This window comes from Semicossyphus pulcher, unplaced genomic scaffold (genome assembly GCF_022749685.1).
Source record: "Semicossyphus pulcher isolate SPU_LCO1_2020_fin unplaced genomic scaffold, fSemPul1.0.p SCAF_8, whole genome shotgun sequence".
Classification (NCBI taxonomy): domain Eukaryota; kingdom Metazoa; phylum Chordata; class Actinopteri; order Labriformes; family Labridae; genus Semicossyphus; species Semicossyphus pulcher.
Window position 1 is genome coordinate 31,282,043 of NW_027211759.1, and position 13,741 is coordinate 31,295,783.

Below are 13,741 nucleotides of genomic sequence, written 5' to 3' on the forward strand. Positions count from 1 at the left end.
ACTGATGAGGTTCTGTCTCAGGGGCGTTAAAGTAAAAGAGCAGATGTACATTGCCATCTAGAGTTTAAAAGGAGTTACTTCATCAGTGAAGCTTTGAACATTTAGTTTGTCTCGCAGTCTGTTAGCAGAGTTACAGAATTCACTGCAGGCTTTAGTTGGCTACCGCTGCACTTTGTATTGTTCAAAGTTACAAAGTCACAAAAGATAATGAAAGTTAAGGTTTTTTGTTTTTTTTACTTAATACTTTTAAATTAAATATATATTTAGTCCAATACATATATTGATGATTGAGTTACTATTTACTTTTCAAATCAAGATTTTACTTAAAAAATAAAAGAGATTTTTAATTATTATGGGAACCACTGCCATAAACTACAAAACAGTAAATATATCCATCTCAACCAGCTACAACACTTACATCTTGCTAATCATGGATAACTCGCCATTAACAATCTAATAATGTCACACAAAGTGTATAATGATATAACACTCTTTTATAACACTTTTTTTTTACTCTTACTTTTGATACATTCAGTATATTTTTGGAATGAATTGCATACTAAATGGAGCAGAAGTTTAAAGGATCCTCACTTGATTAATATAACTCAGACTGCTGAAGCCTCATGTTAGCATCAGATAATGTGGGCTGACATTGGACGAGCACTAGGAAGGCATCCTGAACTAGAGGAATGATTACATGCTGGACTGCATGCCATGCATGTACTGCATGTTGTCAATGTTTGGATGTGTGCTGCTGCCTTTTTCACTTTTGGCATTTCCTTTTTAGCCCCTATCCCCATTCCCTCAAGAGGCTTTGCCCTTTGCCAGGCCGCCATTGTAAATAAGAATTTGTCCTTAATGACTTGCCTGGTTAAATAAAAAAAAACTAAACTAAATGTGCAGCACCCAAGCATGTCTTGTGAAGGTAGAGGGAATCGGGAGTCCAGAGAGATACTGGAGAAATCTCTGATCAATCCAGAACACGCTGTTCCTTTAATAGTTGTTAATGGAGCCTGACCAGTAGACCTTTTCTATGTGGGGCTTTTTTTTGCACTGATGTCACTTTGCAAACATACTGAGTGCCTGCTTGCTTAAATAAATAAATACATTTGATTATTGTATATTGTATGGCAGGCTGCGGTCTGCTTAGCTCCGATACTCTGCTAAATGGGCTGCACACAGTGCTGAGAGTATTGTTAAGGATGGAGTTAGCGCACACTCTGCTGGACAAATGAGGCAATGTCAGCAATTCTAAATTACACCTAGTATTGTTTTGTGCAATGTATGTTCTATAAAAAGTGTTAATATGTCCACATCACAAAACCCGCACAGCGATGGGGATTTATCTGCGGTGGGTTTTAGAGCTTTCTAAAGAATGTGGAAAAACCAAGGTGTTCAGATGTGCACACCTGACGGTAGAAGTATTCATGCAGACATATCTACTCCCAAAGCTGTCTCCCACATATTCATATTTAAGGCTTGATCATGCAGTTAAGTTTATCTGTTGCTTAGTGCTAAAAATCCTCTTAACTGTGATTCAGTGTTGTAACAGTCAAGTCAAGGGGTGTGTATACTTAAATTAATGTCATTTTTATTCATGATTAATTCTCTTTAACAAATAAAAAAAAATAACGAAACACTCATCAGACCAAAACCAAATATTCAAACATTTCCAGACAGTTTCTTTGAAAATATACTCCGGCCTCTCTCTCCGTACTTGTTGGACAGTAACACTGCAGGACATCAAATAAAACGAATCCACAGCGCAAAGTTGTTCACCTATCAACTATTACAATTCACATATATACATGTATATTAAAAAAAAACAAAAAAGAGAGTACAGGATTTAAACAATATTTACAAAACAGAAGAAAATGTTCAGATGTTTTACAGACCTCCAGATCTTCAACTGCTGTGTAATGTGTGATCAGTTACGCTTCGATGGATCCAACTTAACGTAGAAGGAAACATCTTGAAGTTACTGATCATTGAACATATTTCTTTAGAGGATACCTAAAACCAGAGTAACAAACACAAAAACATGGAGTGCAAGCTGTGAACTGTTCTTGGTTTACAGTGACAAGGGGAGAGGACATCATGACCGGACGGCTGCCTTATCTTCACTGCACAGATGCCACACAAATGACTATTAACAACCAAATCAGGGTATTTTAAAGTTCCTGGCAATGAAGTCAAAAGTAATAAAAAACAATCAACAGCACACACAGCCAGAGAGAGTACAGTGCAGAATTATTATAGAATATCATAGTTTTCCCTGAATTACAAAAAATAAGGGTGAATATGATTATTAAATCTCAAACTAGTGCCTCCACTTTAATGAAGGCCGAAGGAAATTTCATCTGTGGACTAAAAGACATCACACCAAGCTTGGTCATATGTGTTCTAGTGCAGCTTTCCTATGTTCCTGAAGACTCACTGCACCCACCTTGTGGTGTAAACAAACTCTCTCTGGAATCTTTGAGAAGTCCATGTGAAAACTAGAGCACCATCTTAAACACTGCACAGTCAGCTAGACGAGTCAGAAGAGAGAAAACATGATTGACAGAAGGATCTTGGTAAAGATAAATATTATCAGTCATTATGTAACTCAATGCCAGCTTCCATCAATCCATCCACAATTAGATGATAATATCTAACTTTTACTACCATCTTCTTTCATCTAACAGAGTGTGGTTTACTACTTTAAAAAAAGGTCAGAACAGGTATCCCACACAGGGGCTTATAGTCCACTGCTCTTAAGTTGGGTGAAATCTTCAAAACATTGCTGGTACCTGAAGCCTGCATGTGTTACAGTGAGTGTGATTGTGTGTTAATGTCTGCCATGTCTTAGTGACGGGAGTTCGGTCTTGGAAGAGGAAGAGGAAGAGGGGCACCTGGTCCAACGGAGAGGAGAGAAAAAGTGAAAAACAATGTTAGACTGTTAGGTGAAATTGAAGTTACTCTATGGTATTTTACTGTGTATATATATATATATATATATATACCATAAAATCTGAAATATAAGTTGCACCGGAATATAAGACTGAGGGAAAAAAGGTTTTCTATGGCTATATAACATATACAGCCGACTGTAACATTGATAGTTGTGAGGGTGACGGCTGCAATGGTGATCATGACAGTGCATGTCCGTGACGAAACGTTAGCAACAATGAAGTTAGTTTCCTTGCTTAAAAAAGCGAGGAAAACAACACTGCGGCATATTGTAAATAGGAGACGTTGTAGCGGCTTGGACCCAGAAACAGGTTAATGCACAGATTAGACGGCACCACTTAACCGGATAGCGCAATCGTCTGCGTTAAATACCGTAACACAATAACATACCTCCCTGCATTTTATATTGGTATATTTGTCGCACAGGTATATGGCCCACTTTTTAGATTCAAATTAATTATTAAAAGTGCATCTTATACACCGAATTTCACGATATATCTTGAGAGGGAGAAAAAATCCTCACCTGGAGAAGCAAGAAGTGGAGGGCGGGAACTCTTTAAAGTAGGTGGGGCCCCTCTAATCCCGTGAGGGCCCCTGGGACCCGGATGGTATGGAGGAGCATGATGGAGTAGGGGCCCACGAGGCCCAGCAGGAGAGCCATAAGGACTGTGTGAGGACAGGAGGCCTCGTGAAGGTGGGGCCCCTAAAGAGGGAGCAGGAGGTCGATGCAAAGAGAGCAGCGGAGGAGGTTTAGTTTTTGGATAAGAACCTGAAATGTGACACAGAACACAAGTCTGAATGAAAAACATCATGGCAGGTCATCATGGCAGTATAAGAAAAAGCACATACATCACCATTTTAGATACTGCAGATGTAAGTACTACAAAGGATGTGTGTGTATGTTATGTATGAAAGTAAGTTATTTATATACACAGGATATAGAAAACACCTCCCACTATATAAAAACAGTCCAATATAAAAACAATACGGAGTCAATGATTGCAGAGTTAATCTAACACTGTAAACAAACTAAAGATTATATGTTTTTCAAGATTTACTTAATGACTGTTGGTTTGGACATCGATGTGCAGTAACTAAACTCAAGTAACTTAAGATTGTCTTCAACTAAAACAAATATATGGGCATTATTGGAGCCAAGTAGTTGCTTTAATAATTTAATAAAAAGTTTAATTTTGTTTATTAACATGAATTTTGCAAAGGAACGGACGTTTACGTATCAATTATGATTTGAGTGACTACTGATGAATGCCGGCTGGTTGGAGTGGAGGACAGTGCATATTAACACTCCAGCCCCCTTGATAGACAGGTGACTGCAGCGCCTATGATTTATCAGATGAGCCATCTGGGCAGGCGGGGTTCCCAGGTGTACAACTATGTAGTTCAGTTAAGTGTTAATTTAGTCTGATTGCATGTTGACGCACCGACCTCTTTCTCCACTCTGGTAAGACAGATCAGTTTGTCTGATGTGTGGATCTTGGAAAATAATCAACTGAAAATTAAAAGGAAATTATTAGGAAGTAATTTTTGAGAAAGGTAAAAGAAAGGTTTTGCAAAAGGATTTACACAAAGTGGTTGCTACCTGCTCAGCTTAAGTTAATCTCTAACACTTTTGAACAAGTCACTTTCCAATTTCCACTTCAGCGATGCGCGAGCCAGCTCAAACCGTCATCGTAATTTTTGCAAACTCACTACTAATTACTACATTTAAAGCTAGATAACTTTCAACAAGTATCCACTAAACGATGGCAGAGACGTTTTGTTTCTACAACAGAGGGGGCGGTTGGAAATTTTCATAGTGGGCGGGGCCTATACAGATTCAGGAATTTTTAATGAGGGAGAAAGAGGAGATGCCTTGAGAAAATTTTTACAAGGTACATAAATTTGTTTTGCAGAAAAAACAACAATTTATTATTTCAAGCAGAGGATTTTATATGTCTTAAAACATGACTGGAGCTGGTCTTTAAAATAGCTTTTAAAAAGTGTGAGCTGAGATGGATATCTTGCGAACAAAACAAGTGTAGGAAATTTAAAAAAACAGAGAGTTGGATTTTTTAAGTATAGTTGCCAGTTGTATGGTTCCTACAACTTTGAACTTTTCAGATTGTAAAGACCCTTTAAATAGTCGAGTAATCTCTGCAGTCTAACCTGGCGAGGGCAGGAGAGGGGAGGGTGAAGGTGAGGGGTGGTCCATCATGGGCCCCCCTCCACCGGCTGACGACTGGGGTTGAGGGGGCCCAGGTGGAGTAGGGAGCAGAGGAGGCGGTTTTCCCAGTCCTGGGGGTAACATGTTACCCCTCTGCCCCTCAGTGTTGGTGGCTGGAAAAGTAAAGAAAGAAATACATTAAAATGAAAAGACCCAGAATAGATAGGAAAGGCATGACCCAAAGAGAAGAAAAGAGCAGGTAAGAGGCTGAAATAGTAATCTGTAACTTCTGACACAGCACTAGTCCCAGCAAGTCTAGGCACTACAGTATAATAAGTGTCCCACCTTGTATGTGCTCCTGCCGGGAACGCACATACTCTGAGATGGTTTCCAGCTCCTCAGGGTAGAGATGAACCCCCTCAGCTAACAGCATGAGGAGCGGACGGGTTTCTGAGGGAACAGTGTGTCGCTCGATCTTTTCTCGCTCTAGAAAGTCATCAAGCAGCTGTGATGCCTGTGCTGCAAGGTCCGAGGGGTCCCTCTTTGGGCGCTCTTTGACAAGTCCACGGCTGTACTCGGCTGCAACAAAGTCCATGGCCTGGTCTTTGGGCATGTTGCGATGGACTATGAAGGAAATGGGAATGTTAATGCCAAGATGTCAGGGGGCTGAAATGGAAGAAAGAGGTGAAACAAGACAAACAAAACCCGTAGAAATAGCAGAAATCTATTGGAAATCGATTTTGTTTAATGTGATGTTGGGGTCAGCTAGTTCAGCCAATAAATTGGGTCTTTGTTATGTAGACGTTTTAAACAGTAACTTCTAAATGAGAGTTTTGGTTTGTTGAAAGGGGCAATGAGGGGCATGCAGCTTTTGTAAAGATGTGCATTTATCAGTAAATTTCATTTTTGTTGTCATGTTTCTGGACAAATAACTTAATGCTAACATTCTTTTTTTTATGTGGTTTAAAACATAAGAACCCAAAGTACAATAAAAACATTTTAGATTAATTGTGCATGTATTTATCTGGTGCAACAAATAAACCCCTAATTATATTTGCTAAAAGGACAAACATTGAATTTTGTGATAATAATTTGGTTGTGTAAACCAGATGAAAAGGTATATCTAGGGAATCTTGTTGTTTTTGTATGTTGTGAACTGCACATAGTAGCATGATCAGTTAGTTACATTACATTTGCAATTTTTATTGAGCAGATTTGTTGGTGCATGGTTTGCTATTTAAACAGGACCAGTGTTCGAGAGTTATCTAAATGACAGGCTGCTTATGCACCCAGTGATGTGTATTACCACACACATATAGATATACATATATATATATACACATATATATATATCTATAGAGAGAGAATTATTATTATTTTGATTTTTTTATGCAGAGTGTTGCATAGATATTGAATGTGAAATGCACTAAAGTTTCATATTCAGTTGGCTTTTAAGGAATAGTTTTGACATTTCAGAAAGTAGCTTATTCGTCCACTCTCATATCTGTTTGCTTGTTACAACAAGCAGTCAGGAACAGCTAGCCTGGCTTTGTGCAAAGGAAAAAAGTAACTTTCTTCAGTCTCTGCTGGTTGCCCAGCTGATGACAGAATTTTTTTTTCACTTGGTTCTGACCATTTCCAGGTTTTAGTGCGGATCAGACGAACAAGATAAAATAGTTGAATGTGTTTTTTAATTGTGTTTTAGAGATGCTGGTAGAATCATATTTATCAGACAGATATGATAATGGCATCGATCTTCTGGACTAACCTCTGGAACACCAATCTAAAATGTGGAACTATTCCTTTAAATACCAACCGTACTACATTTGGGTTTGAATCAGCTTGTATAGTTTTTAAAGTTATGTAATGTTGGAGTGTGTGCCAAGGATCCTTTCTATTTTTTCCTAAAGGGTTTAATGCACTTTTTTTTTAAAGTCACTTTGGATAAAATCATCAGCAAATAAATGTTATGTTATGTCATAATGGATGATTTGCCAATAGAGTTTCATTGATGCATGTACTGAATGATTATTGTGTAGATTTGATTGGGATTTTTTTATGTATAAATATCAAGGGAAGAACTGTAGCTTGGGTATTTAGATTGGAATACTTCTGTTTTTATTTGGTTTAACACGCCAACTCTATTTTAGATTTTAATTTCAAGGGTTAAAAGACGAATTTACATTTTCCGTGAATGGCATTAGACCATTAGTTGCTTGACTTAGCTTGAAGGAATGAGGGGTAGGGACTTACTTTTGAGGGATTCTGAGAATATGATAACAGTGCAGGAGGACAGAGCTACGTTTGTCTGCTCCACCAGAATACATAACGAGGAGCCTTCTGCTCGGACATCCTGCAGGGCCCGGGTCAGGCCTGATTCCGCCTGAAGGTAGAACATTTCCACTGACAGGCCACGCTCCTGCAAGCACTGGCTTAGCGATTTGGGGTAATCCCTTTGAGAGGAAGAGAAACACTTTGTTAACTTGACATTTCTTTATTTCGTGACTCGGCTGGCAAATAGAGACACCTAAATTATATCTCTGATAGGAACAGAGCGCTATTTATTGATTAATGGTGTCCTTTACGTACAAAAATGTAACCTTGCATCAGCATTGTGTTTGTGTGATGAATTATGTTTCAATGGCTCTTTAATTAGACAGGACCAGATGTAGCATTACTTAGTGTGGCGCAAACTTAAAGTTATAATCTCAAAGATCTGTTTTGTTCTCTTTGGCGGCACCTATGACGATAAACTGTAATTGCGGAAGCACACTTCCTAGGTATCCAAACAGTGTTGCATGTGTGACGTCCACGGCTGGCTCCGGTTGTAACGGTTGTACTGACGGTCGCTGTCCCTTTTGAACTGTTTGCCTTCATCTGAGCGTCAAATTTTTTTCCTTTTTTTTTGGGAAGTTGTATCTGTAATCATCCATCTTTTCTTTGTTTGTCCAGCCATAGTAGATTACTGTTGACTTGCAACACTTGCAGAAACCGGAAAAGCAGTCGCTTAGCTCTGCCTTCCCTTCTCTTGCAGACCAACCTCTGCTGGCTGATGGAAAACGCGTCACTAACTGGGCGTCGCCTGTGATTTTTTCCGCTAAGTCGGCACAGACACCCAGTCTCTAAAACTGCAAATGCAAAGGCTTTCATCAGTGGGCCATAGGCTCAATCACCATTGTGTTGCCTCATTCGTTGATAGATAGTGACTTAACAGACATTTATTTAGATGAAAGTTTAAGTTTTTGGATCACTCATAGATATATTTAATGTTGCAGTAGTATGTGTTAAGGTAATGCATAGGGTATTCATTGGACTTTCATATTGAATTAGTGATTTGTGCTTTCTGTCAAAGGAAAAATGTTCACCAAAAACTGTAAACTTATAAAGCAACAAATGGCTATTAGCATGTTAAAGAGCAGTCTTTTGAATGGTGCTGTTAGAGAAAGTGTGGATACATATCTGGGTATGGGTGGGTTTAGATGTAATTTGTCACCATTTTGAAGCAAAATGGTAAAATGTTTTAGTCGCAACAAATCATGGAGGATTGCACCAATTTCAAACAACCATACCAAGGGGAAATCTGTTACAAGCAAAGCAGTTAAAGAGCAAGACTAGGTCAAAACCTAGTATGTGGCTGACCGCATTAGGTCAATGTGCGCTTTTGTGGGCCTTATGTTACAAGGAATGTCCTTATATCCGCCGATGACCTAGATTTGTGCGTCAAACGTTCATACGCACGGTTTAAGCACAGATTTGTGCGTACCGTTGTTTGTGGGTGAGGCCCTTTGTGTTTGAAAGCAGGCGCGTGCTGCGGATGTAGATGAGGACAGCGTACGAGCAGTGGAGGAGCAGCCCCGCCTACTCCCCAAATAAAGTATCCAGAGCCGTATAGACAGAGAGTCGCGTCAGTGGAGGTCTCGTATGCTCCATGATCCACCATTGCAATCGTCACAACTCTCTCTCTCTAGGGCTCTGAAAGTACAGTCAGTCAGTCAGTCAGTCAGTAAGTCAGTCACATACAGACTCATGTGTAGGGCTGGTAAGTTTGGTAATTTTCAATGTAAGCAAGTGTAGTAGCAAGTTTTATTCATAGCTTAGTAAAATAAAAGCATTTGGAATGTACCTGCAACAACAATGATAAAGTTGCAGACTGGTTTGATAGGTTTCTATAACCACTGTGGAACTTGTTTTTCCGCACAGTGAAACTGATTTAACGTTGAAATTCGTTATTGCAAAGTTACAGCTGCAAAAGCCACATTTTAAACCACCAGGTGGGTTTTCAAACAGGTTTTTAAAGGTGTGTTTGAACACCTAGAACATAGTTTCAAAGCTGCAGTCGCAACTATACTTGTAAATACCACTTTCTGGTGGCATGGGACACAGTCTTTAAGTCATTAGTTAATGTGTTCCAGACTATTTAGAGCCGTTACCAGAATTTAATGTAACTACAATCAGTACTACACGATTTCTGATGAATATAGCTTATAGAAAAACTTAACTAAAAGTTAAATTAAATGTTTTAATACATGCTATTACACTTTAAAAGTCTAACTTTTTTTTTTTTTTGGTAATAAATGCAGGACAGCCTGCCTCATTGCCTGCCTACTTCTAGATTCTACTATCTAACACTATGCATGACAATAAAGAGCATAGCAGTGTTAATATTGTTAATACATTCCAGTCTAACTGTGGAAAATTATAATTAAATGCAGACACAGCTGCAATATATTGAAAAATGTATTAGTTGTCATTTATGTACGAGATCATGTGCATGAATTCATTTTGTGTAGTGTGTGTGAATTATGAAATAACGTTTACCACAGTTGGTGAGAAATGATTAAGAACATTTGACTTGTATGTATGTGTGGCATGTCATGGCTATGTAACAGAAGAAGTCCTTAAATGAAAAAGGTCTGTAAATATTTGATATGTACGGAACAGAGAAAATATATTCTATTTAATGGCTTTTAGGTTAGAATGTATTTGACAACTTCTAACTTTTGGTGGAAAGGTGTTTTTGTTTCATACTGTTGGAGACACATCAGTTTTTAGTGAAAAGAAAAATGTGAATCTTGTAATGGCACATAGTTATTCATATTATGGATTTGGCTTAAGGTTTTATTAATGTTCCATCTTTATGTGACTGCATGATACTGCAAATTTTCATTTATGATTTATGATATAGGTTGTAAAGAAACTGTGCTCACAGACAGTGACAGCTCACTGTAACAATGGCCTTTGTTCAAGTGTGAGCACAAATGGCAGATAGAAATGTGGCTTTTTAGACAAGTCCGGTGCTGTAATAAAATTGCATATTAAATGTAGTAGATGAGGTATTTGTGGAACTACTTTTTATCAGTGACCTTTCTGATACAGCAAAAAGGCTCCTTGGGACACCAGGAGTAGCAAGATGTGCGAGTATAAAAAGACTACTTATGACATTTGAGAACATTGACAGCGTCGGAATAATAAATCAAACTTAACTTGACAGGCATAATCACTCTACACAAGAGGTGAAAACATATAGATATTGTAAACCATTCAAAAGTATGATCTGGGAGTTGTTCTCTTTGTGATGATCGAGATGATATACCACCTCCCTGTGAAGCTCTGCATACCAAAGGAACACTGGCAATGCTGCTGTCAAATACACATACACACGCACTCTCTCACACGCGACTGGTTTTCTTCAACAGTTGAAATCAAATCAAATTTAAACCACATTTATTTATCATATATGAAAATATTCTTTTATAGGTATGCATATCTGATAATTATGTCTGACATAAATTTTGTGTTAAAGAGAGTTTAGAGCTTAATAGGACAATAGGTTCCTTCACTGACTGAGCAGGAACAAAGAATTCCGAACAACAGCTCCAGTTCAGGGTGTTAACGTCCTGATATGAATGAAATGAAGAACATTTTATAAATACAGCTCTAACTAAAGAATACAAAACAGACATTGATAGGTAAAAAATTAGGTCTACAGGAAATGGCTTCTGATTCTGTGTTGCTGTCATTGTCAACAACACCAAAACAAATATTTTGTTAGTCCATTTCTCAATACAGTCTGGCATCCGACAGACAATCCACTGATTCTATCAAGTAGCTGAGTAGCTTAAAGGGATAGTTTGGGTTTTTCAAGTGGGGTTGCATGTTGTACTTATCAATAGTAAGTGTAGTACATACAGTAGATAACAGTCAGCACGGCCCCTGTTAGGAGAAGCCAGCCGGAGTTCCTACAAAGAAGCAAAGCTATTTACCGCTGCAGACGAGGACACAAGTACCACGTTCTTTAGCCACTTTAAAGAGTCCTACATTTAAATGAACATTTCAGTTTACGTGTTTTTTTTCTCCACCACTTGGTGTCAGACAGCCCTTTCCCTTGGTAACATATCCTGCTCTGCACAATGGACCTGTTCAGGTCAGCGGTTAGTACAAAAGACAATAAATATAAGAAACTACATTATCATGGAAACGACGAAATGCCATTGAAAAAACAAATGATCCCTTTAACAATGAGAGTGAATTTGAATGTATGAAGGGTTTGCTGAAAGTTCAACTTGAGCAAGCAATGAAATCAGCAATAAAACACTGCTATCCAGCAAAGTAAAATAAGATGTGTGGGAGCAAAGCTAATACAAATCGAATGCATTATTGTTGAGTGAAAAATGATAGCTATAAAATCCCAGCCATTAAGTGATCTTTGTATACATTTGTCATAATAAAGGATTGTACTCATTGTGTTTGGGAGGATCAATACAAAACTCATATCTAATTCTGCTGTAATAATTAAAACAATGAGATGAGACATCTTCCATTCAAGACAACATGCACTTGCATTTAACAGTGATTAAGGTCTAAATCCAGCAATAACAGCAGTAATACTTGAGGATCATAAAAGGGGTGAGTCTTTTCAGCTAAAAGAATGAATGTTCACATAAATGATTAAGCCTTAATACAGGAGCTGAATGTTCTTGGAGGAGACCCCAAAAACTGAACAATTCATCCAACGTGTTTCACTGAAAGGCAGCCAAGTATAAGCTATCAAATTTGGCATCTAAAAGTTGCCCAAATGCCTGCTTCAACTGTGGTTTCCATTCTTGTTTTATGTTTGTACTTACAGGGACTGGTTGGTGACAGAGAGGACCACGCAGTCTGCCGGCTTCCTCTCCTCCTGCACCTGTCTGTAGAACTTCTGATATAGGGCTTTACGTCTGTCTGCTGGAGTGCAGCTCTCTGGCTTGGCTGTGAGGTGTGAGGATGGTGGAAGGGTTGGGAGAGAATGAAAAGGAGGTAAAAGGAGAGTGGAGGGAGTAAAGGACAGAAAGAGGAATTTGCAGGTGGAGAAATAAGATTTTTGGTTGATTTGCAATCAACAGTTATTGACATTTATCTTCTAATGTATTGTTTTGTAAATTGAATATTGGAGTGTAAACTAAAGGGGATACCAGTTATGGAAGAAATTTAGGTTTACTGCACTCAAGATGCAGTGGCAAAATCACAGGTTTCAGAGTGCCAAATTTTAAAAAAGACACTCAAAAATTGAATGGTTAACAAGAAAAGCCTCACCAATTGGCTGATGCTTGTAGCTCTCATACTTCACACTTGCACTGTAGTTTTGTATTTGCTCAAGTTCTTCATAACTGAAAGAAAAGAGGTTACAAAAAATTATTCTTCATGTAACAATTCAATGAGTATTTGATGCATGATCAAATTGATGTACAACAGAGATCTGAGATGATGACTAGTAAGTCAAGTAATACCTTAAACAGTCTTTCACACACACCGACATACACCCGCTAAAACATTCAAGTATCTTTCATAACAACACATAGAACAATGATCTATATAAATTTTTATGTTTGTTTTCCTTTTCATTTTTATCCATCTTTCACTAGTGTCACTTTGACACTATATCTCTAATGGACATTGTCTCTATTAAATTCATGCCAATTAACACTATTGAATTGAATAAGAGATATTTTACCAAAAGAAGGGCCTTATAGTGAGGCATGCACGAAAGCAATTCAAAACTCCTTAAACCCTATGTGGATCATTATCTGGATGATGTGCATTAACTTGCACATAATACTGAAAATAAATGTTAGGAAACAGTGGCTTTTAATTGTGCTGATGTAAGCCTGGTACGATACCTTTCCAGGGCATCTTTGAGCTCTTCGGTTCTTTCCTCTCTGCTGGGGTAAGGCGCTGCTCTCCGAAACAGACGCAGTTGTTGAGCACTGCAACACAAAAAGGAGTTTTATTAGTGCTTTAACAAATATTCCTAATGTTCACTAACGTTCATGGGACAGAGAGAAGAGGGTAAGTTTATTTATCAATTGGAACAGCCCACACTGTTTTGTTTTCTGCTATGGCTGCTATTTAGCACGTTAGCTTTTTAGAAGCTAAACTTCCTACAGTGAAGCAGACGGCTTACCTTCCGTTGGGGTTAGCCGGCGGCCGTCGGCCAGCTGCAGTTGATTTTGCCCAAGACGACATTTTATCTGCGCTGCCACCAAGCCGAAATAAACCTCTGCTTTTAATCACAGGAAGGGGAGAAAATAAATGCTGATAGTGCTCCACCAGTTTTCTAGTACAACTCTCTCCCTGCAGTGGAGAAGA

The 13,741-nt window shown here is 38.4% G+C and overlaps 1 protein-coding gene across 1 annotated transcript; it reads right to left on the bottom strand.

Moving 5' to 3' along the window:
• Positions 1-1,580: 1,580 nt before the first annotated feature.
• LOC138613144 (nuclear receptor coactivator 5) lies at positions 1,581-13,713 on the bottom strand. Its single transcript, XM_069686749.1, has 9 exons — positions 13,557-13,713; positions 13,273-13,359; positions 12,689-12,762; positions 12,241-12,364; positions 7,370-7,569; positions 5,462-5,740; positions 5,119-5,289; positions 3,476-3,721; positions 1,581-2,894 (listed from the first exon to the last, which is right to left on the bottom strand). The coding sequence occupies exons 1-9, from the start codon at positions 13,616-13,618 to the stop codon at positions 2,848-2,850; spliced, it is 1,290 nt and encodes a 429-aa protein (XP_069542850.1). The 5' UTR covers positions 13,619-13,713; the 3' UTR covers positions 1,581-2,847.
• Between the last annotated feature and the right edge of the window lie 28 nt (positions 13,714-13,741).

Bases quoted from the DNA above. Each gene is read 5' to 3' on its own strand.
- LOC138613144 (XM_069686749.1), bottom strand. From the start codon at position 13,618: ATGTCGTCTTGGGCAAAATCAACTGCAGCTGGCCGACGGCCGCCGGCT. The intron at 12,365-12,688 runs GTGAGGCTTTTC...CACACCTCACAG, and splicing joins CTACAAGCATCAGCCAATTG to CCAAGCCAGAGAGCTGCACT. The intron at 2,895-3,475 runs GTGAGGATTTTT...CCGTTGGACCAG, and splicing joins TCCACTTCTTGCTTCTCCAG to GTGCCCCTCTTCCTCTTCCT.